Source organism: Lepisma saccharinum, chromosome 5, assembly GCF_977018435.1.
Source record: "Lepisma saccharinum chromosome 5, izLepSacc3.1, whole genome shotgun sequence".
NCBI lineage: Eukaryota > Metazoa > Arthropoda > Insecta > Zygentoma > Lepismatidae > Lepisma > Lepisma saccharinum.
This window is the reverse complement of record NC_139233.1, coordinates 45,736,176-45,762,489: the sequence shown is the minus strand read 5'-3', so window position 1 is coordinate 45,762,489 and position 26,314 is coordinate 45,736,176. Positions and strand designations below refer to the sequence as shown.

The window sequence follows — 26,314 nt, the reverse complement described above, 5'->3', positions numbered from 1 at the left end:
AGAATTTCTGTGGAGTGTCCAAGGGTTGGAATATTTTTCGGATGGATTCTGCTTTGGTTATGGCTGTTACGATTCTCTGTTTCTCGCTCCCTTTCTTCTCTCTCACTCTCTCTCTCTCTCTCTCTCTCTCTCTCTCATTCACTTTCTTTAAGCGTTTATCTATCTACTTATCTGATGTTTACCTTTCTCTTTCTTTTATTGTATTCCATTCTTACTCTGTTTACCTATCTATTTCTTTTCATTCTTTCTTATTGTCTTTCTTTGTCTGTTCTGTTTCTCCTTCTTTTCTCTCATTCTTACTTTTTGTCTTACTACCCGTTTCTTTTTTCTGTTTCTTTATTCCCTTCTTTCTTTCTCTGCCTCTCTTTCTCTTACTGTTTCTCTATCCCCTTCTTTGTTTCCCTATTTCATTCTCTCTCTTCCCCTGTTACTTCGTCTTATTCCGTCTCTCTTTCTATTTCGCTGTTTCTTTATCTTCTTCTTTCTCTATTTGCTTATGTCCCTCTTTCTTTCTTTCTTTCTTTCTCTCTCTCTCTCTCTCTCTTTCTTCCACTGCTTCTCTATATCCTCCTTCCTCTGTTTGCTTCTTTCTTTTTCCCTCTTTCTCCCACCGTTGCTCTATTTCCTTCTTACTCTGCTTATTTCCTTCTTACTCTGCTTATTTCCTTCTTTCTTACCTATTGTCTGTTTCTCTCACTTTCTCAATCTCCTTGCTTGTCTGCTGCAATCCTTCAGTCCAACTTCTCTCTCTTTTCTTCTATATCTGTGTGTGCTCTTGTTATTCGTGAATGGGGAAAATACTAATTCGCGATGGGCCAGAGCCCTCCCACGCCCACCCAGTGACAACGCGTCTGGTTCCATGTTATGTAATATTTACCTGCATGAGAACAACTTTTCATAAACACGTGTCATAGCATGCATGCTACTTGTTAACCTCAGCTTGGCTAATGAATACTGCAACCCATTGAGTCATTTATGAGAGGGACAGATCAGCATTTTGCATAACACCGGAGCTAGCTACTTTCCTTGCATTGCAGTGATTCGATTAAGCTGTTTTATTTCTCACGTTGGCCTTGCGACAGGCTTGGCTTGCAGAATTTCACGAAAACACATGAGCATGTGGATGGCGGTCCTCAAGAACCCCATGGATGCCAAAAATTGATGTAGAGGCTGAGATGTGTGAAGGTCAAACTATTTTGATGCATCTGTTTAAATACAGAGAGAGTTGTTATTATTTAAACAATACACATGTAGTTTATGTACTGTAATGTTTTACTAATATATGGTCAACATGTTGCTTGCGTCTGTTGACAAAATTACGATCTGCTAGTGTTGCCAGCTAAGGTGATATGCTTCTAAAATGGCACTTTTTCACTTAACCCATATAACTTGCTTTATATGACCCACATTTGCCAAATGATAGATTAATATTGCATCAGTCATCAGACGTCTAATTATAAACCTTCGATAATTTCTTAAGTATTTTTAATACTCAAAAGTGTCATTCTGGATAAAAATAACTCTGACTTCCGCCACTGATTAACTTATATAATTATAATATAAAATTATAAATGTAAATATAAGAATTATATACCGAGTGTCCCAGAAGTCTTTCCCTGATTACAAACTTTATTCATATCCGCTATATGCAAGGTAGAGATGTGAAAGTGGTGCCAAAACGTTGGAAAACTAACCAAGTTTTTTGTTGCAGGTTTGAGTAACGTGGCTGTAGCGTAGCAGTGTCAGTGCCCAGAAAACCGGAAATGTTCACCAATCAGGGAAAAGCTCAGCATGTCCTCTGGTATCATAAGACCCGGTCACCAATAACAGTGCAGAGGAACTTTCAAATGTACAGAATTCTTTCGTCTAGAATATCTGCCATCAATAAGTTGGTATATAATAAATGGAATTTATCTTCATTCCCAAATCCTGTCAAGTTCAAGAAACATTGTATGGAAAGATGCCACCCGATGTCAAGAGCATTAATTCCGGATTCCTTGGCACTGACACTGCTACACTACAGCCACATTACTGAAACCTGCAACAAATAAACTTGGTTAGTTTTCCAACATTTTGGCACCACTTTCACATCTCTACATTGCATATACCAGATATGAATAAAGTTTGTAATCAGGGAAAGACTTCTGGGACACCCGTATAATTATATAGTATTATAATATGGCCTCAACTGATAATGTAAAGCTTTGAAATATATGTCAATGGATGAGGATTTATAATGCAGCAACCCGGTGTAAATATCTCTCACGGTTTTAATGTTACAGGCAGTCAAAGTTAGGCTTGCGCGACTTTTGAAACACGCTGTGTTTGTGATTTGGTGTAGAATGCTGTACAGCCTTATAAATAATAATAATAAAATTTACATTGTTAGTTGCTTTGATTGTTCTCTCTTTCTCTCGAATCCTATTGGTTGGAGGAAGAACACAGACGGACCAGAGGAATTAAAAGTGAATTTCCGCCATGACATCAAGAACCCAGAAGTTCCCCTGGTGGATGTCAGCTGCATTTGTCCCAGCGAGTAAGTAAGCAAATGAAACAATTGAAACTCTCGCTCTAGTTATTCATTTTGCAGGATTTACTGTAGTACTCTGTCCCGGGAAGTTGTGGAGCAAGCCACAAAGCCGCGCATAACGGTAGAGAATCTGAGAAAGCGAGTGGGTTTCTAGTTATTACTAATGTGACAAACACACATATTTAAATTATGATTATCCGAGTGTGTGCAATTGCAATTTAACAGAAATAAAACTAGCTAATATTTCACACTAACAGGCACTTAATACCACTTAACACTGATTATTATGTAAAATTGGAAAGTAAAATCTGAACATTTTCTTTGAAAAAGCGCCCACAAGAGAGAGGAAGAAGGAATATGAAAACTAGCGACATCTATCCAAATGAATTATATTTCGTTTATGATTTATTACGAAACTTCTGACTTAATAAACTCATAAAATAACTTGCAATCTACTCGGAACGATATGCGCTTTCTTTCTTATAAACTTCGCTTTTGATTCGGTACATAGTTACAGCGCTATGCGGCAAGAGAAGGAGTTACGATTTCTGCTTCTGTATTGCAAGTTCATTTGCTATCGTAATCTACTAAGTGGCCGCGGTGGCTCAGTCGGTAACGCGTCTGACTACCATGCTCAAGGTCCCGGGTTCGATCCCCGGCCGGTTCAAATCCGGGAACTTTTCTAACGGTGAAAGCGGCCCCGGCGCCCACCCAGCGTCGAATAACATGGGTACCTGGGGGAAACCCTGGGGGGTAAAGGCGGTTAGGGGCGTGATGCTGATCACATCACCCCCACTCACGACCGGATCAAGAAAGTGTGGGGCGTTACCCCCACACCCCCTATACGCCTTCATGGCGTGGTGCTATGCACAGGGGAACACTTTACCTTTTTTTTTTTTTTTTTTACCTTTAATCTACTAAGCTTCCTTTTCAATTGCCGTTAATTCCAAGTTTCCATGTTGAACAGCAGAGGCGACGATTGGGTTCCAAAACTGGGGAGGCAAGGAGCCAAAAGGACCGGGGGGGGCAATTGCTCCCCCATGCCCCCTCTAATCGCCGCCTTTGTTGAACAGTAATGATCTCGTCACAAGATATAAGCAGGAAGTTGAAGTTCGCATATGTAGACAATTGACGAAACCTCATGTTACTTATTCACGGAAACTATTATATACATGAAGATGAAATATTGATACTATACTTTTTGAGTATGCGTCATCACTTTGCCGGCCGATCACATTATTCATATCATGTAAATCCATCTCATTAAATAAATATGTAGGTTCAGTTTTTCCGGGTTTTCTAATGTGCGTTAGTTCATAAAGCAGTAGACCAGTATGTCGCCCATCCAACACTGAACCTGTTCTCATCAATTTACTGTGACAATTTTTGATGATTGCATTTCGACCATTCTCAGCTCTCCACCAACGCTGGACTTTGACTACCGATTTCCATACATCGTACCTTCCAGCCATTCTTGCATACTCTTCTGTGTTAATCGTTGGTGGCAGTACTGGGTCTACAAGTCTTGCCCCCACCCCCTTTCCACCCCCGCAAAATACGAGTATTAACAAAGGGCTACCTCTACACATGTGCGCGAACACACGCACACACACATTATATACATACATACACATATTCGTATAATGTATATATGTGTGTGTGGGGGGGGGGTGTTTGTGTGTGTAATTCTTGACCTCATGTTCACAAATAAGGGCGTAGAGGGAGTTAGGCAGTGTTGCCACAATCTGAGGGCACAATTTCCCTTTCTAAGGGGCAAAATTTCCCTTTTTGGACTATTTTCTCCCTTCACCTAAACAAATATAATAATATTATATAATAATAATAATTATTAGCAGTGGTACAATAGTAGCAGCAGTAGTAGTATTAGTAGTAGTAAAATTTCTATTTGTCCATGTTCGTATGAATGAAAAAAATGTTTTCACATACATGTCAGCTTCATCGCTTTCTGGTCAGATGTGCCAGGTTTAAATCATGGTCAGGAATCCATTAAATCGTTATTTCTCATCGTTACATTTATCCGAAGATACAGAAAAGTGACGGTCCGAATTTCCCTGCAAAAAGGACATTTCCCTTAATGTGGCAACACTGGAGTTAGGCTGAGTACAATTGGTCATGATAGAAACACGTTAGGCTTAAGGTAAAAACACGGGAGACACAAGGATCCTTGCTCATAACTCAGAGCCCGGTCGAGCCATAAAAATGTCAGGATATAATGAATGAACCGGCTGTCGGACAGGCACCTCGAACACCATCGCACAAGGCTTCTCCCGTTCCACTCGAACTGCCCCCAATTCTTTCAGTTGACCGGTAATGGTGGACGTGTTACATTATTAATGTAATTTTCTTTTAGATAAAATGTCCAGTGATAGTGAGTGAAGATTGTCTTGTCATTAGTTTCGAATATTTCGTGTGAATACACTTTAAAGAAAACTTTAAGATATGCAGAAAGAAAGTACTGGGGCCCCCTTCTTCCTTCTCTGCATTTGCATAAATTCCACACTGTTCCTCAAGGTAATTAAAAGTAAATTATCAATTAGCATAAGAGTAAAATGTGATCGCCCGACTTCGCCCTCCCATATTAGTTTATATTAGGCCTACTTCGCTTTTCTTCCACCTTCGGCTAATCGCGAAGATAAGGACGATTGATGATACGACACTCACAAAGAACATCCATGCCCTTGCCGGCATTCGAACCCGGGATCTCTGGCGTTGTGGTGCGCTGCGCTAACCACTCCGCCACGGAGGTTGAAACAACACATAAAATTCTAACGAATAAAATAATTATTGGATGGAATTAACAATGATTCTACAAATACATATAGTGTTGCTAATACGAGTAGCATTGGAATTATATTCATTATTGATATTTTTACTCTTAATTTAAATATTTCATTTCGTCTTGATTGATTGGTTTGGTGTTTTAAGTCCACTTTTTGCACAGTAAGGCTAATCGGGACTGGACCTACAGTTTAAAGTTGGATCCCAACCACTATGTACCTCCACCGAAACCCGGGACCCCTTGATTACAAGGCGACGACGCAATCACTGCGCCATCGGGGAGGCCACATATTTCATTTGGCGTAAGGCTTGTGTAAATAAATAATACTGGTATTCACACCTGAGAATACTACAAGTTCATTTAAAGGCATTAGTTGCACATTATTCTGTGGCACATACTATGAGTCTTGTACTAATGGTGCCATTATGGTGGTGATTACGAGAGTAAAGTGGACTTCCGTGACAGAGTGGTTAGCATGCGCTACGATGTCAGGAGTCCCGAGTTCGAAGCCCCGGCCTGGGCAAGGGTATTCTTTGTGATTGTCCCTTCATCAATTGCATCTAATCATCGCTCAACCTCTTCGTCGCAATTAGCCAAAGCGGCAGAAAAGAGACCTCGAATATAGAAATTCAGTTAAAATGATTAATTAGGAATATTGTTGGGATATATCGGACTCCATGAATCTTTTCATGCTCTTAAAAGAAGGACACTTAAATATTTTCTTTGCAGACCTATGAAGATACGTTCTTCAATTGTTTTTGTTTTTTAATTTAATGCAATTTATTACATACCGCAAGTTTATCTCTATTTACCGTGACCAATTGAGCTTTCATTTCATTCATATTTAAACCTTTTTAGTCCCTACTTTTTATGTCACAGTAGCACGTGAAAAGGAATGAGGGTTGCTTCGAGGGAAAGGAAAGGGAGTTGGGGTGGGGGTTAACCTTGGGTTGGCCAATCACTGAGCCTTCCACTGCGAACAAGCGACCCAGGATCAAACCGTGTTTGTTCTAGGGTAAAAACACAGTGAAGCACATCGCTCGTCGCACGTCGCCAGAAACTCGCAGGGACAAGTTTCCAGTAATTCAAAACCATGGAGTTAAACGAGGGAAAACAGTGGAGCCCCGCTCATCGCGAGAGGTTCCCAGGAACAAACACGGTTTGATCTTGGGTCCCTTGCTTCAAGTGGAAGGCTCTGTGATTTGTCCACTCAAGGTCACTTCTCCCTTTTTTGGAAGATGCCCTCCTTTTTCCCCACTTTTTTTTTGACAGAATTGTCGTTTGCATGCTTGTGCGATGGCGGTCAATGTGCCTGTCCGACAGCCGGTTCATTCATTATATCGTGACATTTTCATGGCTTGTCCGGACTCCGTGCGATGAGCAAGGGTCTCTGTGCCTCATCGTGTTTTTACCCTTGGGATCATCTGGCGATGAGGGGGTGCTCCACTATGTTTCCCCCCGTTTAACTCCATGGTTTTGAATTAGCAAAAACTTGTCCCTGTCAAGCTCTGAAGATTCTTGTATGACATTGAACCGAATTGATTGCGATACAACTTTTGAAGATTCTTGCATGACATTGAACCGCAACTTATTGATTGAGTTACAAGCTATGAAGATTCTTGTATGACATTAAACCGAACCACCACTTATTGATTGCGATACAAGTTTTGAAGATTCTTGCATGACATTGAACCGAACCACCACTTATTGATTGAGATAAAAGCTTTGAAGAGTCTTGTATGACATTGAACCTACACTTATTGACTGAGATACAAGCTCTGAAGATTCTTTTATGACATTGAACCGAACCACCACTTATTGATTGCGATACAAGTTTTGAAGATTCTTGCAAGACATTGAACCGAACTACCACTTATTGATTGAGATAAAAGCTTTGAAGAGTCTTGTATGACATTGAACCTACACTTATTGACTGAGATACAAGCTATGAAGATTCTTGTATGACATTGAACTGCCGCTGATAGTAGCAGAGGCTTCCTTCATAAATTTATCAGAGAATGAATGGAACAAGTAGCTGAAGGTTATTTTATTACTAAGTGTTTCCAAGAATACGACAACGGAGGTGGTTTAAGCGGTAGCACGCTGCAGCTCCGGGTGATTTCAAGGAGAAGAAGGAAAAAATTAGGTGTATTGAACGAATCACGACAGGAAGTTTACAGTGGAGCGTATATAAAAGGAGGAAGAAGAGGATGTTACGTTGGTTGTTATTGTCGTCAAGTGTTGCCAAACTCAAAAATTACTCCACCGTTCAGAGACTTTGCTAGCCCGCTCTCTACTTCGCAATATTATAATAATTTTCTTCTCCATTGATGTACGGATCCCTGTCTTTGTACAAGGCCAAGGTTTTCTGTGATTCGGAAGTTAGGTTGCTTTTTGTGTGTGGAAGGGGGAACATATCAGTATTTGAAAATTCCTGTTTTAAAAGTAGATGAGTTACAGTTACTTGAGAAATGTAACCCTGTTAATTCCATTTTAGTTATTTCACGTAGCTGTTAATCGCGACGATGAGGAAATAGATGATAGGATAAACAGTGTCAACTATACCTTCACCAGGATTTCAATCCTGAGGACTTTTTCTATTTTGTTTTGTATTTTGTTTTATTTAATTTTTGGCGACCTGATAGATTAGTAAAAGCACCAAAATAGGAAATCGACTTCTAATTTCGTACACTGCTATTGATAACGGGGAAAGTAGCTGTGTTTCAGGCAATGTTTCACCATTAGCGGAGTGCCCAAGAATGCAGATGGATGCTATACTACAAAAATACTTTTCTTTTGAGATTTTTGGGGTTTTGTTCCCTTCTCCAGACTCAAGAAATGGGTCAGAATGGCCACCTGATTTCTGTTTCTTCAAAGTATAACGAATAGCATGGCACCAACTGATATAATCGATCGCAAATTTCACGCGCAACCCAAAAAATCGTGGTTAAGAAAACGGCATCACATTGGTGTGTTTCAAGCGGACGTCCGCCATATTGAATTCAGCTCAAATCGTTAAATGGACACTGTTTTCTCACACCTGGAAAATTATACATTTGTTACAATCACGCAGTAATAACCTTTTTCCTGATTAAAGATAGGTTGAAGAAATCTTCACCACTGCATTTCTCGTGAAATTCCAGCCTGATTTGATTCTTATCTGACTGGTACGCGGGAAATGTGGGGTGGGTTATCTAAGCTGGGATTTTTTCCGGCTTTGTCCCCCGCATAAAGCGACTTTAGGTCCCACCCAGCCAGCCCCGAGTGTGGGGGGTTAAAGAAGGCCGCAGCGTGGTGTTAATCAAATCACCTCCAAGATGGTCGACATAGAAAATATGTGGGGCCCTATCCTAAATGTGCCTCCATGGCAAGGGGCCATGCACAGGGAACTTTAACTTTACCTGTATATATTGTATTCGTTTCTGTACCCCTGAGTAACTAGTTTATTTTTTATATGCGCATATACGAAACCCTCTACTATGGCAATGGCTGAGCGCCCCCCCCCCCCCCTTACCCCGTACTGCGGGGTTTTGCGGGTTGTAGATCCGGCACTGGGGTGGCATGTTCAGTTACCTGCAACATAATGGTGCAGTATTAGTTTTCATTACTTGATATAGTTACCATATATGGTTACTACATTATGTATTACCAACTTTAAAATAGGTATTGACTTATCAGACAACCTGTACTTTTAGGCTGAATAGTCTACGTGAGTAGCTGAGGTAGGTAGGTCTCCAGATGCTCGATTTCTATCTGGTCTTTGTACTATTCATTGCAGCAACAGCAGCGCGTCTTACAGAAGAGTGAACAGTGATTTGAACAGAGCTGGTTTTATCGAATCCAAGTACTTCGATGTGAACAACCCGACCAAGATTCTTATCCACGGGTTCTCGGGAGCTATCAAGAACAAGAACATACATGAAATTACAACGGGTAAGAGTACGCAGCACTTCCATTAGGTTAGCTTAGGATTTCACAGGAACGGTTATATCTGCTTTTCAGTGGTGTGGCTCTGCTTTGTTGGACATTCCTTTCTCTCTCTCTCTCTCTCTCTCTCTCTCTCTCTTTCTCTCTCTCTCTCTATCTCCCTCTTTCCATCTTCCTTGTAACTCATTATTTCTTCTTGTTTCCCTTTCTATTAATTTCCTTCCTTATTTCTTATAACTTGTCCCTCTTTCTCTCTCTGTCGTTCTTTCTTCCCCATCTCTCTTCTTTTCCCTCTTCTTCCCTCCTTCCCTTTCCCTTCATTTCTTTCCATCTCCCTCTGTTTCCCAATCTTCTTCTGTGTGTGTGTTTTATTTTCCTTTCTTCCTCTATTTCTGTATTTCAATCATTTTGTTTTCATTCTCCCCTTCTCCTTTCACTTTTTTCTTCCCTTTCTCTTCTTCCTCTGTTTCCGAATTTCTTTTTTTCTCATTCTGTTTCTGTATCTCAATATGCATTTCTCTTTAATTTTCAGCCGATCTTTCTTTCTCTCCCATTTCCTTCATTTACTTTATTTCTTTCTTTCACCTCTTCCTCTCTCTCCCTCTCTCTCTCCGTGGTTCCTTTTGTCCTCTGTTTCTCTATCTTTGTGTGTGGTTGCTACTCTAAATTATTCTGAAACTTTCTCCTGTTGGTTATTAGAGTGAATAGGAGATGATTTTAGGTTGGTCCACAACCCACCCTTGCCCACCCAATGGCGACGTCCTTGCACCATTTTCTTATAAATTAGTCATCTTCTTCTACATGCAGCATTCCTTTTTGTGGGGAAAACTGATTCCCAATAGCCCCCTCCAAAAAAAAAAAACTGGCTATAAATCCCCACCAGCGCCTCCTTTGCCACGTCACTGGTACGTTGCAAAATAAGTATGTTTGACATTTCTACGCATAATAGAATGTGTACTGAAACATTACATTTATTTGAGGAACCCTCATCTAACATAATGATGTTGCATCGGCCTCGATTCCCAACAGTGCATACAGTGAATTTTGAACTAATGTTACCAAACTAATTATTAGATAACCTTTATGCGCACACTTTTATTATTTAGCGTAATTTTTCTGCCACTGGTGATGAACATAAATGGTGAATTGATGGAAATGATGAAGGAACATTTCACAAGAAACGTCCATGTCAACACCAAGACTCGAACCTAGGACCGTCAATGGCAGGATTGTGAGTCCAGCACTCGGTTGCCGAGGCGACTATTAAATATGTAAATCTAAAAATGTATTATAAGGTATTACTATTAGTAGTATTAGTATGTACCAGGAAGAAGTTTTTATTATTATAACCGGTAACATATATTAACTAAACAACTAAATCCCACACCCCCATTCACACATTTCAATGAAAATTTGTAACGTGATTTGAAGATTTTTTTAAAAAAAAATTCAAATATCAGATAATTGAATAATGTGTGCTAATTTAACCCTAACCAGAATCTAAGTTTTAATTTTGGTACACTTTCACGTTTATTAACACCACCCCATCCATAAAGAAATCCCCAGATTAAATATCTTGGGTTTGAATTTTCAAACAGCTGCACACTGCTGTTTAATAAGCTCGATCAATATTTTTAATATAAATCTTGGCCGGAGGACCAGCTTGGTAAGCTTTTTCTATTTTTCTTCTCAATAACTGGTACGTGTTTTTTTTTTTAATTAAACTTTTGTTCTGAGTTGGATACACTGCTTCGTCATGTTAGACCACAAACTTTCTTAACACCCTATACTTTTTCAGCGTACCTCAACAAATCCGACTTCAATGTAATCGTGGTCGGTTGGGGCGACCTGGCGACACCACCTTGCTATGACAAGGCGATTAAGAACGGCAGGTTTGTCGGAAAATTCACGGCAAAACTAATCGACTATCTCGTCTTAAGCGGAGTCCGGCCTTACCTCATACACGTCGTTGGATACAGCCTTGGCGCTCACGTTGCTGGTTTCACTGGAAAGCATGTGACTTTTGGAACACTCTGTCGCATCACAGGTGAGAGAGCTCAATATCATATTTCATGCAAAGCTTATTAAGAATCACAAGCTTATAAAAGAAAATTTGTTTACTATTGCTATCCATCTAAAAAAAAACGACTGCTATGCCCTTTTTTCCCCTTGCGTGACCACAAAGTTAGTCAGTATAGTTTCAGTCCTTATCTGAACGCTACTTTTTCTTCAAAGAAACTTCCAAACTTCTGACAACCATACATGGAATCCACGTGAAGCCCAGTAAATCCTCCCCTCAAACCTTTCCCACCAATAGCGTCCGTTTAAGGAACTGACAGCACTTGTCAAGTCCACGTGGAGTAACTGAGATGTTGCCAAGTCAGTTTCTTTAGAGATTTCTCAACCTTAGGTTGCGGTTGCGTTATCTTTGCTAGGTTGTGTTATTGTGTTGTGCTATTAGTTTTATACAGTGTGGAGACCTTGGGAGTATAACGTCGCAGTGAATGAATGAATGAATAAATACTGCAGGTAAAAGTGACAACACTGCTTTTCAGAAAAGCACTTGCTGGCTCGAAACCAGATACGCGTGCGGTAAGCTTCCTCTCGAGCTGTGTCAAAGATACCGAACTGGCGTTCCAATGAAGACTTAAGCTACTAGGATGGAGCATTTTCGACTACACACTTTGAGGTTGGCAACACTGCAAAATAAATGCATTGGAAGGGCGGTTTCCTCCTGCCTCGTGTACACTGTGACATTGGATTTCAGTAGCAATGGAGCGTTAGCCTCTACAGCAACGTATATTTTTGTGTGGAGCAGTTCGTGTTGATAAAGTCAATTGTAGCGGTGCAACGTGCATTCCGCAGGGAGTATGATGATCAACAATGCCGTAGACGAGTGTTCCTAACAGGAAAACAATCAATGAATGGTTGAAGCAAGGGCGTGAAGTTGGAAGTGTTCGAAATAAACCGCATGGGAGAAAAAGAACAGTCAGAACACCAGAGAACATTGAACCTGTGCGCTTTGCTGTGGTTCGCAGTCCTCGGCGTTCGGCAAGGCGTCATGCTCAGACATTCAAATAAAAGTGTATGGTTTCAACAGGATGGGGCAACAGCCCACACTTCCCGTCTCAGCATGGGTGCACTACGTCAGTTTTTTCAGGGTCGCATTATTTCAAGATTTGGTGACATTCCATGGCCTCCGCGATCAGCAGACTTAAGTGCCCCAATTGTTTTCCTTTGGGGCTATCTGAAAGAGAAAGTTTTTGCAACCAGACCGAAGACAACTGATGATGTGTTGCCTGCCAGGGACGTCATTTGAAATATATTATCTTCAAGAAATAATTGTGTGAACATTGTTCATGTATGCATTTAATGTAATCCAAAGGTGAAATGTTTGTTCTAGAAATGAAGAATAAAAGTAAATGTAATCAGCAAATCATCTGTCTTCATTATAAAATAGGTAGTCGAAAATGCTCCACCCTGTACTGTATAATCAACTTTGGTGAGTAGCGAAATGCGTCATAATCTCTCTTGACGTCGTCTTGATTTCCGGCCGATTCTAAAATAACCTTATGAAACTCTACACACCAGTCAGACTCTAAACACAGACTCACTAACGTTAGCAATCAACATAAAGACCATTACAACAACAATAGAATTTGAATATAAGCACAAGTGACATCTGGTGAGCCAGTCTGAAATCAAAAGCAATAAATAACCAGCGGATAGCGACAGTTATAGCAACAGGGGAAATCGAGGCGCATGTCAAAAATAAAGGGCCGATAATTTTTTACTTGGGACTGGCAACACTGACGAAGCCGCGCATGCACGGAAGCATGCTTTAGTATTCTGTGCCTGCAACAGAGGTACATTTCTCAGTGTGGAGGTGCTTACGTGCGAGTAGCAGGAAGTTGAAATGGCTGCTGTAATAGAAAATCCCGCCAAATGCGAGGTGAGGTCGGTGATTAGATTTCTCAACGCAAAAGGACTGAGTGCAGCTGACATTCATCGGGAATTGTGTGACATTTACGGACCAACAGTAATGAGTGAAGGAAAGTTAAGACAATGGTGCCGTGCTTTTCGGAAAGGACATTCAAATGTTCATGATGACGAGCGAAGAGGCAGGCCTAGTGTTCAGACGGACGAACTTGTGCAACGTGTTGATGAGAAAGTGCGATCCAATCGCTCTTTCACCATTACTAATCTACGCAAGGAGTTTCCTGAAGTGTCTGATAAAACATTGTAACGGACAATCTGGGTTATCGCAAACTGTGTGTGAGGTGGGTACCAAAAATGTTAACACTCACAAAGATGAAAGAATGAAATCAGCACATGATATTTGGCCCGCTAGGAGAAGGATGGGGATGACTTGTTTTCCCACATAGTGACTGGAGACGAAACCTGGATATCGTACGTCACTGGTGAGTCGAAGCAGCAATCCATGCAATGGTGTCACTCCGGTTCACCGAAACCGAAGAAATTCAAGCAAACACCATTACATCCCAAAATCATGGAAACCGTGTTTTGGGACCAAAAAGGTGTAATCCTCGTGGAAATCCTGGAACCGGGACGAACCATCACAGCAGGTGAGTATTGCCAAACACTGTCTAATCTGCGACGTGCCATCCAAAACCGGCGAAGAAGAATGTTACGGTCTGGAATTCTGCTTATTCATGACAACGCCAGTCCACACACAGCTGACCGTACTGTTGCGACAATTAAAAAAATCCGATGGGAACGTTTTAATCACCAACCATACAGTCCCGATCTTGCCCTAAGTGATTACTTTCTGTTCCTTCATCTCAAAAAGTGGCTTGCTTCGCAACGTTTCGATGATAGTGAAGTTCTCAAGACATCAGTTCTCGACTGATCCCAAGTGGCAGATTTCTACGCAGAGGGTCTACGTAAACTTGTTCCCCAGTACCAAAAATGCTTGGAGCGTCATGGTGACTATGTAGAAGGATAGCCAGGGTGTGCACTTGTATAGCATCAAAATTAAAATTTTCTCGCTTGATTTTATTCTCTGTAATAACCAATCGGCCCTTTTTTAAAATTTTCTCGCTTGATTTTATTCTCTGTAATAACCAATCGGCCCTTTTTTTACATGTCCCTCGTAAATGCTAACAGCACCAAACATGGCCTGCCTAACCTACTCACGTATGCATCCAATAGCAGAAATGAACATGTGAATAGATCAGGCAGGTTTTTTTTTGTTTCTGCTATAAGAGAAGGTTAGGCAGGCTAGGTTTGGTGCTGTTAGTATTTATTTCGCAGTTGCTACAGCTGTCGCTATCCGCTCGTATTAAATATGGACGAAATTGGTCCCATATAATTTTGTACGTGGGGTCATTCCATGTCAAACGATCCAATGGTGGTTGCATGACCATCTTAGAAAAATTTCATTTTTAGTACATACGTTTGTACATGTTTCTAGATATCAAAACCAGTGTTCAAGAAAAATTATTGTCTTTAGTTCTCCTGGGGCAACCATTTCTCCAACATGGCGCATGGCTTTTTTTTGCTCATGTAGCACTTTTCACAAACCTTAATATCTCAAAAACCATTAGAGCTAGAGACCTGAAATAAATTCATTTTGTAGCTAATGAAATATAATTTCAATGATATTCAAGTATCTTTTGTTTAAAATTTGCATCATAAGTACGAAAATTATGGTGGAAATTGAGGTAACAATAGTTAAAAAATTGGATTTTTAAGCCTGATTTTTTCAATGAAGGGGTTTAGTCTAAGGCTTGATTTTTTCTTCATGTGTAGACCTGCCTGCAGGGTGTCTGTAAGTAAAATATCAGTGCTTAGAAATGCAATCCTTTTTTACAGCATGGGCTCAAACATTGCCGTTCATTGAATTTTGTCCGTTCTTGGGATTAAATATCTCAGATGTATCCTCTTGAAAAATTCTGAAATTTGGCACAAAGGAAGCCCTGCATGAACCTAACTCACAGTAAAAATCTCAACTTTTATATTCAACTCGTTTTGGTCAATTTGTCACCTAATTTCTGACGTTGCAAAGAAAGTTTAAACTACATCCCATACTTAGAGTAAGTATCAAACCTTTTGCAATGAGATTTCGCAGATTTTCAATTATCATACCTTGTAATTTCAATTTATGGTAAGTCAAGTATTAAAACTTTATGTTTCTATATTTTCTGAGGCTTTATTTAACCCAAATTTAAAAAAAAAAGAGAAAGAAAAGACTTCATTATGGGATGTAGTTTAACCTTGTACTTTGCACCGTCAGAAATTAGGTGACAAATGGACCAAAACGAGTTGAATCTAAAAGTTGAGATTTTACTGTCAGTTACGTTCATTCAGCGCTTTCTTTGTGTCAAATTTAAGAATTTTTCAAGAGGATCCATCTGAGATATTTAACCTCAAAAATTGACAAAATTCAATGAACGGCCATGCTGTAAAAAAGGGGTGCATTTCTAAGTACTGATATTTTATTTACAAACACCCTGCAGGCAGGTCTACACATGAAAAATATCAAGCCTTAGACTAAACCCCTTCATTGAAAAAATCAGGCTTAAAAATCCAATTTTTTAATTATTGTTACCTCAATTTCCACCATAAATTTCGTACTTACGATGCAATTTTAAGCAAAACATACTTGAATATCATACATAGAAAGCATATTTCATTAGCTACAAAACGAATTTTATTTCAGGTCTCTAGCTCTAATGGTTTTTGAGATATTAAGATTTGTGAAAAGTGCTACATGAGCAAAAAAAAGCCATGCGCCATGTTGGAAAAATGGCTGCCCCAGGAGAACTAAAGACAATAATTTTTCTTGAACACTGGTTTTGATATCTAGAAACATGTACAAACGTATGCAGTAAAAATGTTTTTTTTCTAAAATGGTCATGCAACCAATTATTTTGAAATTGGTTCATTTGGCATGTAATGACCCCGTAATGTTCTGTACTGGGAGGGGAAAGAAACGTTTACAGGATTCTTGTTGAGAAACCTCATAGCAGAGACCTGTAGGAAGACGAGGATGGAGGGATAACGTTGAGATGGGCCTAAAGGAAATCGGTAGAGATGGAAAAGGTTGGATTGATATTGTCCAGGATAGGGACTGGTGCAAGACTTGTGTTTGCTGTAGCCATAAACCTCTTTAAGATGGCTACAGAGTTAGTTAGTTAGCTTCTGTAGAAATGATAGAATGTCAATGAACGTAAAATAAACCGCATAAGGTTGTTCGTAGATATAGATCAGAGTATTACTTCTAACTGCCTAGGCTTAGAGACCAAGATTCTAACGTATCTCTACGATCTAGGATTGGATCCTGCCCTTCCTCGGTTTAGAAGAAACGACACTAGAGACCGCCTGTGTCGCAGTGACGCCGAGTTCGTCGACGTCATCCACACGAACGCTGGGGTATTCGGAATCGGATCCCGCGTGGGGCACGCAGACTTCTACCCCAACGGCGGACGCAACCAGCCCGGGTGTCAGGTGTCCAAAGGCAAGTGCTTCGATTAATTGAATCGTTTTTCCTGATGATTTTTAAGGAAGCAAAAACTATGAGAGTACGCACTATATCACTACAAATTAAGTAAATAATTACCATTAGTACAGTGTGGAAGTTCGCGCTATGATGCCAGGGATACCGGGTTCGAATCCTGGCCCGGGCATGTATGTTTGTGGGTGTCCATTCATCATGTCATCACTCACTCACCCCATCTTTGCAAATTACCGGGTGGAGGCACATAGTGGTTCGGATCCCACTTTAAACTGTAAGTCCAGTCCCGATTAGCCTTACTGTGAATAAGGTGGACTTCAAACGTCAATTCAATCAACCATCTTCGCAAATTAGCCAAACGTAGCACAAGAAGCGAAGTAAAATAAAGCAAGCCAATCAAATCAATCATACAGGGTGGACGTAAAGTCCTACTTTTCTGGAAATTAAATAAGTAACTTGCCTTTTTTTTTTAAACACCAGCCGATCTTCTTAAGGCATCTAGTTAGTGTTGTCCCGAAAGCCGAGGCAAGGATGTCGCTGAATGTGCAAAAGAAGAAAATTTTGGCACCTTATTACAATAATATTATTGTCATCTTGCGAGAAAAATACTCTAAAACTGTTCTTCCTTGGTTCACTCACAGTCCTGTCTTTTCTGTAAGGGCTACATCAAACAACAATTGTTCTAGACCAGGGGCGCCCAAAGTACGGCACGCGCGCCACACGCAGCCTGTTTTATGTAGCCCGGCTCTGTACCTAAAAAGAAAAGTCTTTATATAATTTTCAGGCATTATCTTCGGTATAACTAAATCTGTTTTATTAGCCTGAGCATATAGAAAAGGTTGGGCATCGCTGTCCTTAACGATTTGCTTACGATGAAGTGTGTGTGTGTAAGGCTCTGAGACTGATGAGGTCATTTTATAACTCGGCTTCGAATTTGAATTTGAATTTAAAGTTTTGGGTGCGTCAGCACTAAGGTTATTTTGCACCCGTCACATTATACGGGGTCCAGCCCCTTATCATAACTAGAATAACATAACTGTAATGTCGTACAAGTAAAATATAAAAACATTATGACTTTGGTTAAAAGCTGACGCTGCAAAAGGGCACTCAGCACACATAAGGACAGAAAACAGAACACACAGAATGATACTGGCCAGGGCCAGACGCTAGAGCCTCGTTGGTCTGCAAAATACAGTCCAGGGTGTACTACGTGGAACGCAGGGATGCCCATCCCCCCAAGGCCTATGACGCACCCCCTCCATAAAGGTAGAACATTCGCCCCCCGCCTTTATGACGAATTATTTACTCAAATTATTTTGGTCAGACAAAATTTGCGGAACAATATAATACAGACATCTTTAAGCAATATATGTTTACTTTAGGTACTGTAGGCTCACTTTCATGTTTGCTAAAATAAAACGTACAAAACTGATCAGGCTCACTGCCATTGTTAGTGTACTGAACCTTATTCTTAACAGTTTGTCTGCTTGACTAACCTTGGATAAATGTGAACAGCACTTCCCCTCCCCCCCCCTTCCAAATCGATTCTAAAGGCACAAGAGGTGATGTTTCATTTCAACCCTATATACACGATCACCCATAGGCAGGTAAGAAAACTGCACACAATAACCATAACTAAAAATCAGTAACAAGTCAATCCAACGAAACGATCCCCCATATTTGAGTTTCAGTTAGTGTTTTAAGTCCACTTTATGCACAGTAAGGTTAATCGGGACTTGACCTACAGTTTAAAGTGGGATTCGAACCACTATGTGCCACCACCGGGTATCGAACCCGGGACCCCTTGATTACAAGGGAACGAAATTACCACTGCGCCATCGGGGAGGCAGCCCCCCATATTTGAGTGAAAATATTTCCCATGACGCAGGCGCAACTCCCCGTGTGGGCACCACTGCGTGGAAGATCACCCCCTACACCCCAACTCGGCTTCGAATTGAACACAGCCGTCTCAGATATCCTTATTTGCTTTAAGGACTGGATCATCCGATGTGCCGTGCCTGTAATGTCGTTTTAAATATTCAGCATATCCTTCTCGGTTTTCATTTCCTCAGGCAGAGTTTTAACCTTCCCAGGGACTTTCACCCATGTTGGGATATGATGACACAGAATAATTTTTTTAACTTCGAGTCAAAAGCGGGTCTTTTCCACTGTCTCTGAGGAATTTGTTTAGTTTGTTTTTACCCTTTTAATGTGCCGTGTATGCCCTGTGCAGGTCCCTTTACAACTTGCACTTTTAACCTTTTCAAGATACTTTTACACCTCTTATTTAACTTTCGGGTAAGGATTATAGACGAGGGGATTTCCCCCGTTTACATTGAAGGGTGCAAAACGGCCATGTATGCCGACGCGCACACAAATTCTAACTCATTCACTGAACACTAATGGTATGTGCATGGGAGTCGTTTTGTTTACTTATTTATTTAAATACTGCCCTCAACAGAGGTAAAACCTCCAATTACAGAAGGCAGATAAACATACACATATATTGGTTGATTGATTGATTGATTGATTTAGTTTATTTTACTTCGCGTTTTGTGCCTCTTGGCTAATTTGCGAAGATGGGGATGAGTGATGAAATGATGAAATGGATGAAAATGGACATTCACAAACAACCATACCCGACCGGGATTCGAACCCGGGACCCTTGGCGTCACACATATATTGGTTCAGACAAAAAGAAAACATAAACAGAACCAATATATTGAATTGCTTTATTTTACTTCGCTTTTTGTGCCACTTTTGGCACATGTCAGGACAGGATTCGAACCCGGGACCACTGGCGTCAGGACAGGATTCGAACCCGGGACCACTGGCGTCGTAGCGTGATGCGCTAACCACTCTAGCACGGGGGCCGGCAGAACCAATACGATTAGCATACATACAAACATACATAGACCAACAATACAAGTAATCAAATTACATAATCACCAAAATCAAATTTACTAATCGGAATCTGTCGCTTGCCTTTCACCATACAAGAACAAAGACTTGTGCAATAATTATGTACATAGGCTATTTTGAATACATTTTTCATTTTACATTTGTATTTTTTTCTTTTAATATTCTTTTGCCCTTTCACATTTATATTATCTTATGACTAATATTACTGTAATGAGAATATTCGTAATTGTAGGTAATGTGATATTCTTTATTTCTCTTTAGTGTAATCAAGCTTTCCATCTGTATTCATATATTATCATATTATATTATATATACTTATATTTTCTTATGTAGCTCATTACAATGGTTAGGTGGTAGAGCAGCCTACAGCTGAACCTCGCTCGCTAAATAAAGGTTTTTTATTATTATTATTATTATATACATATATAATTGTAGAATATACTAGAGAACAAAATAGCGGCACCGAAATGTATTTGTTGTTATAATTCTGATTCAAGTCCTCAATTTTGAAAATCGGAAAGGATAAAAATTGGGAAATATGTGCTTGAGGATTTGATCAAGTTAATGTGGAGGTATATATGCAATCCGCGCACAGCGCTTCCTCTTGGAAGTAGAAGAGGGTTCGAGGCCCCATTCTACTCTTAATCTATTAGTACATGATTTCTCCTACTCCACCCTCGGATTCCTCGTATTCACTGAAACTGCTTCTTCTTTCAGTGTATTGCCACCACCACCGCTCGGCCGAGTACTTCCTGGAGTCCATCGGGAGCAACCAGTTCGTGGGGACGGCCTGCCCTTCCTGGAAGGAGTATCTGGACAACGAGTGCGCCAAAGGGCGGAAACAGGTCATGGGAGACCCTTGTGTTAGCAAGTAAGTTATGACTAATCTTCATCCACCGCGAGAATGAAGTTAATATAAACAACACCACGTGTCATCTGATAAATAGTTCCTATATGTTAGTTCCGGTGTTGTTTTGCCCATGAATATATTGGTCGTAGCTGTACAGCTCGTAATGTAAGCTCCCACATCTTGAACATAACAACTGTGTTGAGTGGTGTGGTTTTTATAACATGCACTATACCTATTCTTACGCGCAGGATCCCTGCACAGCTACCACTGGAACAGCCAATGGGATTTCTCAGAAGCCACGTTTATTTGTTTACATTGACTTCGTTCTTACAGCGGACAGAGCCATGCAAGTAGGGTACTGATGTTGCCTGAAATAGTCAGGCGAGAAGACCAGTGTGTGAATTATACTTTTTTATCTAGAAGGGAGGTGCCATCTATTGATGATTCAGGTATAAACAAGAACTGCATATATTTGGTTATTATTATTATTATTATTAACAATAACTATGACAAATATTAAAATAATTCAAACTACATTTTCTTTCAAATCATTCTTCAGTGTTCACTGTTCCACTCTTGGCCTACATTGTTTTGTTTTTTTAATTTTCAACAAATTTTGCTTCCATTTTGTATTAGTCATTTTCTTGCCCTGAAACAAACTTATCCATTACAGAACCAATATTTCAATTAAATTCACATTACTTTGATCTTTCCGAACATTCAGTCTATCAACTTCATATTCTTGATCAAAGATCCAAGATGTGAATTGTACAAGAAGCGTTGAAATCGTGATTTTTTCTCTATCTTATACTACTTATACTACTACTTACAGTACATACATTTATTAGCAAGCATAAGGCATTTTTGAGGAGGCCATATGTGTGTGAATGCGTGTGTGTGGGTCTGTGTGGGCGTACGTACGTTAGGAACACTACTGATACCTAGACTTATTATTTGGTTCGAGACTGGTAAATTAAGATATAAGGTAGGCTATATGAACATTTTTGAAAAATCGAAATTTCACTGAGACTTTTTATAAACACATCCCAGGGGTTATGTAATGCTATTGTGCAAAAGTTTCTTTTAATTCCTTATTTTTAATATTTTTCAGTCTATTGTTTCGAGACAAGGTCTCGTTTGCAGCACAAGATGACACTCTTTCCGGTATGAACCCTACGTTTCTGGTGTTTAAGGGAGAATTACCTGTTCTGACATCTGTTTTCGAATACCAATAGTCTCTTTCTCTTGGTATGTAGTAGTGGTCCAAATATTACTGTAATTAGTATATGTCCTCCCAGTGTGTATCAGATGGAGATGTAAAGATGTTTTCAAAAATCCAATCTCTCAATTTCAGTGCAACCGGAAAGTACTATCTAGTTACAAATGCTTCTCCACCTTACGCAAAAGGTTGACTTGACTTCGCCCCAGACTGTTGAGCGCTTCTTCCACCAAACTTAGCTGCGTACTGCAGCTAGACGATTCCGGTGCATGAGAAGAATATTTGGAAATGTCCAGCGGCTTGCACAGTTGCAAAAGATAAGCATGTTTGGTCAATAAAGTGTAGTATCTGTTAACATCTGATATTTCATTGTTGATTTACGTGTTTCATGCGATGTATATCTTCACTTACAGTGAGAATTCAAAGCCAACACGTGAAACTCTGCAGGCTTATCTTTCTCCAAAATATAATAGCTTACGGTTGATTGATTTGCTGCTTTAAGTCCGCTTTATGCACAGCAAGGCTAACCGGGACTGGACCTACAGTTTAAAGTGGGATCCGAACCACTATGTCACTCCACCGGGTATCGAACCCGGGACCCCTTGATTACAAGGCGACGACGCTACCACTGCGCCATCTGGGAGGCCCTGTATGTAATTGCTTACGAATTCTTAATGCAAAAATTAATGCTGTAGCTTTCAAATTCTTACTTTCAAGATAATTCAAAGATGGCAGAACATATGTCTGTGAAAAATTCATATCGATTTATGCTTTAGAAGGTCACAGAATCCAAAAGTAATATCGGAAATAATGTTACGAAATGAGCTATTCAAGTTAGGGCCAACAAAGTTACAAGAAAGTAGACTACGTAAAAATTCAGTTTATATGTTAATGGCGGCGATGCATGATATTCTAAAGACAAATGGTAAAATAATATGTTTATATGTTACATAATATTGCATAATGATTTTAAAGTTATGGCCTGTTATTCTAATTAGTAATATGTCAAACATACTGTTAGATGTAAATATTTTGCATTATAGTTTAAGTAAGATACTTAAGGATTCATATTTTTTATGCAAATTTTTATCAGTACTTATGGCAAAAGAAACCTTGGTCGTTCCAGATAAATGTTGGAATAATTGCCAAGTACCACATTCCGGGTGTAATGAATTCAGTCCCAATTACACTTGTATTATATTAATTCGTCTCCACTATTAAAAAGAACTCGCCCCTGATATCAGGGTTGTTAAAGGTCATAAATTCTAATGGGTTCTATTGGGTTCCCTGCAGAACCGGAAACTTTTTTATTCGCACAATTTAAATTCGGTCCAAGTTTATTTCATTGAAAAAAATGTTCCTGGGCCGTATTTAAATTGATCTGGAAAAAAGGTTACTGGACCGTAATTAAATTGAGCCGGAAAAATATATTGGACCGTATTTAAATTCATCCGGAAAAAGGATTCCTGGACCGAATTGAAATACTTTACAGATAAGAAGGTTCTTTACGGTCCAGAACCTATTTACGCTTATCTCCTGGACCGGAATTGAATTTACTTAAAGTTTTTGGACCTTTAACAATCCTTCCTGATATTTCGTTATGTGTGTTTTATAAACACGTCCCAAACAGTATCATTAACAACTAATATGAATATTTTTTTTATCATTACATGCGGGTTTGAACTGTCAGCATTGTACTGACATGAATTAGATTTTTGCTTTTTTTTAAAAAGATGGATTTAGTTATTCCCTTTTCCTTGTGGAATTACAACATTTATACCAATGTATATGGAGCATTGTATATAGACAAGTGTAAGTTGTGTATATATGGAACTTTGACTAGAGCCACCTGCCGAGAAGTTCTTACGTAGGGTTGTTATGAATAATCGCCATTGAATCACGGTTAACTCTAAACTAGTATGTATAGCGTTCTTTTATTCGCCAATAATTGCCTAATTTTTGTGAACACCCCGTATATATTTGTAAACATTTCCAGGGATTGCAATTAAGAACAATTAAGGTGCTGATGTGTCGAAATTGCATCGTTGCTGTAACTCAAGACTCCCATGTTGGCAATAGCCTTAATTCCAAATCAGCATTCCTTTTGCATGCGTGATGCAATTTAACGTTACTCAAAAGCCAAGTTGTCCAAGTTAGCATTTTTAGTCCATAAAGCTCACATTGCACAGATACGTGCAGTTCGCAAATGTTTTTTGCCACTACTGACCCAGTTTCGTCCAAGGACTGACGCCATGATCGACTACAGTAACATCTTCAGATTGTTTCAGGTTAGTTTCAGTGCCAATCCTCCGTTGTTAATATAGCAGTCTTTTAAAATTCCTGGGCACAGCTCTGCAAGATACTATGTGATATGGAAATTTTAGATCATCCCTCTGTCTCTCTTACTGCCTTCACTCACTGTTTTAACTCTACATTTTCTGCCTTTCTTCCCCCTTTTTCTCTTTTTGCAATTTCTCTTTCCTTCTACTTCCTTTCTCTCTCTCTCTCTTTCTCTCTCTCTCTTTCACTCTCTCCTCGCTTTTTCTGTTTGTTTCTATCTTTCTTTCTTCACCTTCATGTCTCTACCTCTACTGTCGGATTAAAAATCATGGATACTCGAGCTTTGGACTCCAATTAAAAACTAACCAATAGACCTAAGCTGTCTTTGAAATTCTATAAATTAAAGAACGGGTCATCCGATCCTGATGAAATTTTAATGCGGTGCAGGCAGAAAGGTTTTAAACACAATTCTTAATTTTTCAAATTGTTAAAATTTGTCTAAAAACTGTTCTTATCAATTTTGATAAATAGCTTTTTCTTAGTATTGGGCAGTCCTACAAATACAATATTGATCTTGTTTTGAATCTCTTTACATCTGTTTTTAAAATCCACATTGCGAAAACCAATTTTATATATTTTTTTTTATTCAGCGGAGTAAAGATGTGCGTGGAACGTAGCAAAACTGCACACACTGACTCGCAGTGACAGCCACGGTTCAACGACATCGCTGTGTGGTTGGTCCTTTTCTTCCCCTTCTTCGGTTTATCACTTGGTTCCTCTCGCGTGCTCTTGTTCTATCTCTGCTCCTTTCACTCTGTATTATACGTTTCACTGTAATTGTATCTCTTCCAGTTTCTCTTTCTTGTTTTAAGATTTCCTTCTTGTTTCATGCGCTTGGAGTTTGATCGTGTCTGCTAGTAGAGAAAATTTATCAAACTGTGCCAATTAGACTTGTATTACAATTCAACAATCTTACAAACTTATAAGCAAAACTGTGGATGTTGACTGACAACCGAACGCCATCTGTCTGCTAGAGAGAGTGAAATCAAATCTGGTAGCCCAGGAAGTGAAATCGTTATTGTCTCGTTGTTTCTTTTACCTTATCTGTGGGAGCTAGAAGCTTTGAGATGTTGAATCATTCTTCGTTGATCTCAAATATCCCAAGGAAGCAAAGTCGAGAGCCCCACAGCGCATTGTTACATGTTCACTCATTTAGTTCGATTTGCAGGAAGTGTCTCAGTCGTTATCAACTTTATGAGTAGCGGTATCGCTCGTCGCCTACATTTGGACGTGAGATTCTAAAGGTTCGTTGAACACTCAGTCGTGCTTTTGATAAGAAAGCTGTGACTAGCAAGGGAACAATGTTAACTTCCACCAGTGGCGTAACCAGGATACTCGTGGGGGGAGTGGTATGACTTTCAGTAAGGATAATACTTTCGTTTTTTTTTTTCAAGTCCTTGCTATATTTTGCCTTCCTTTCCTGCATTCCATTTTCTTTTTGACGGGATGTGGAAAGTGTTAACATTTTAGAACGCGAATACTTCAGGATCTATAAATGGTAGAGTCGGGTGTTTAAGTATTATCAAGCAAATTGTCCACCACCATGTTTATTCTCTTTGCTTTACTCAATGAAACCATTAAGAATTGAAAGAGAGCTGCTGACAACTTCTGCACAAGCACGTGTAAAAATCCAGTCCTTTAGAAAGTGTGGGGCGTTACCCCCACACCCCCTATACGCCTTCATGGCGTGGTGCTATGCACAGGGGAACACTTTACCTTTTTTTACCTTTACCTTTTTTTTTTTTAAATATGTACATTGCAATAATGAAATGTATGAAAATAGTCGGACAATGTACTTAGCAATATTTATGCATCCCACTTTACGGCATTGAAACTTATATTTAGATAAAGCAACTTAATGATAATTTTCAAATTGGCCATAACCAAACAATAGAAGATAGGCCTAGACCTACTGTGAACAATTACGTAAATCGGCACGATCTTTTAAAAATGTGCAGCCTATGGCCGCTAAAGTGCAAAATTTTCGAATTTCGCCCCATGATTTGGTAATAAATTTGATGCGTGCCGATTGCCTCTTACATCACATAGTGTTAAAACAATTTTTAATATTACGGAGTAACACCATACTTGTTTTCAAAGTACATTTTTTACTACCCCCATTCTTTGGTTAGTTTCAATAAAAAGTTGTATTTAAAACTTGAAACTGCTATTTTCAAATAATGAAATTGCCATCATGCAGAGGTGTCGCGTTCCCACCCATGAAGAGAGATAGACAGGTGAAGAAAGAG

General features: G+C 39.5%; 1 protein-coding gene across 7 annotated transcripts in view; it reads left to right on the top strand.

Annotated features, from left to right (window-relative positions):
• LOC145988347 (lipase member I-like) overlaps window positions 1-22,020 on the top strand; it is an 82,725-nt gene extending 60,705 nt beyond the window's left edge. For 2 of the 7 annotated variants that reach the window (XM_083123217.1, XM_083123216.1), the window contains exons 5-10: window positions 2,435-2,536; window positions 9,109-9,263; window positions 11,056-11,304; window positions 16,552-16,737; window positions 20,374-20,527; window positions 21,861-22,020. In XM_083123217.1, coding sequence (XP_082979343.1) covers window positions 2,435-2,536; window positions 9,109-9,263; window positions 11,056-11,304; window positions 16,552-16,737; window positions 20,374-20,527; window positions 21,861-21,918 — 904 coding nt within the window. In that variant the 3' untranslated portion in view covers window positions 21,919-22,020. Of the gene's footprint in view, window positions 1-2,429; window positions 2,541-9,108; window positions 9,264-11,055; window positions 11,305-16,551; window positions 16,738-20,373; window positions 20,528-21,860 lie in introns of all 7 variants that reach the window. The other 5 variants (XM_083123220.1, XM_083123219.1, XM_083123221.1 and 2 more) reach the window with 4 other exon arrangements.
• Window positions 22,021-26,314: the final 4,294 nt, after the last annotated feature.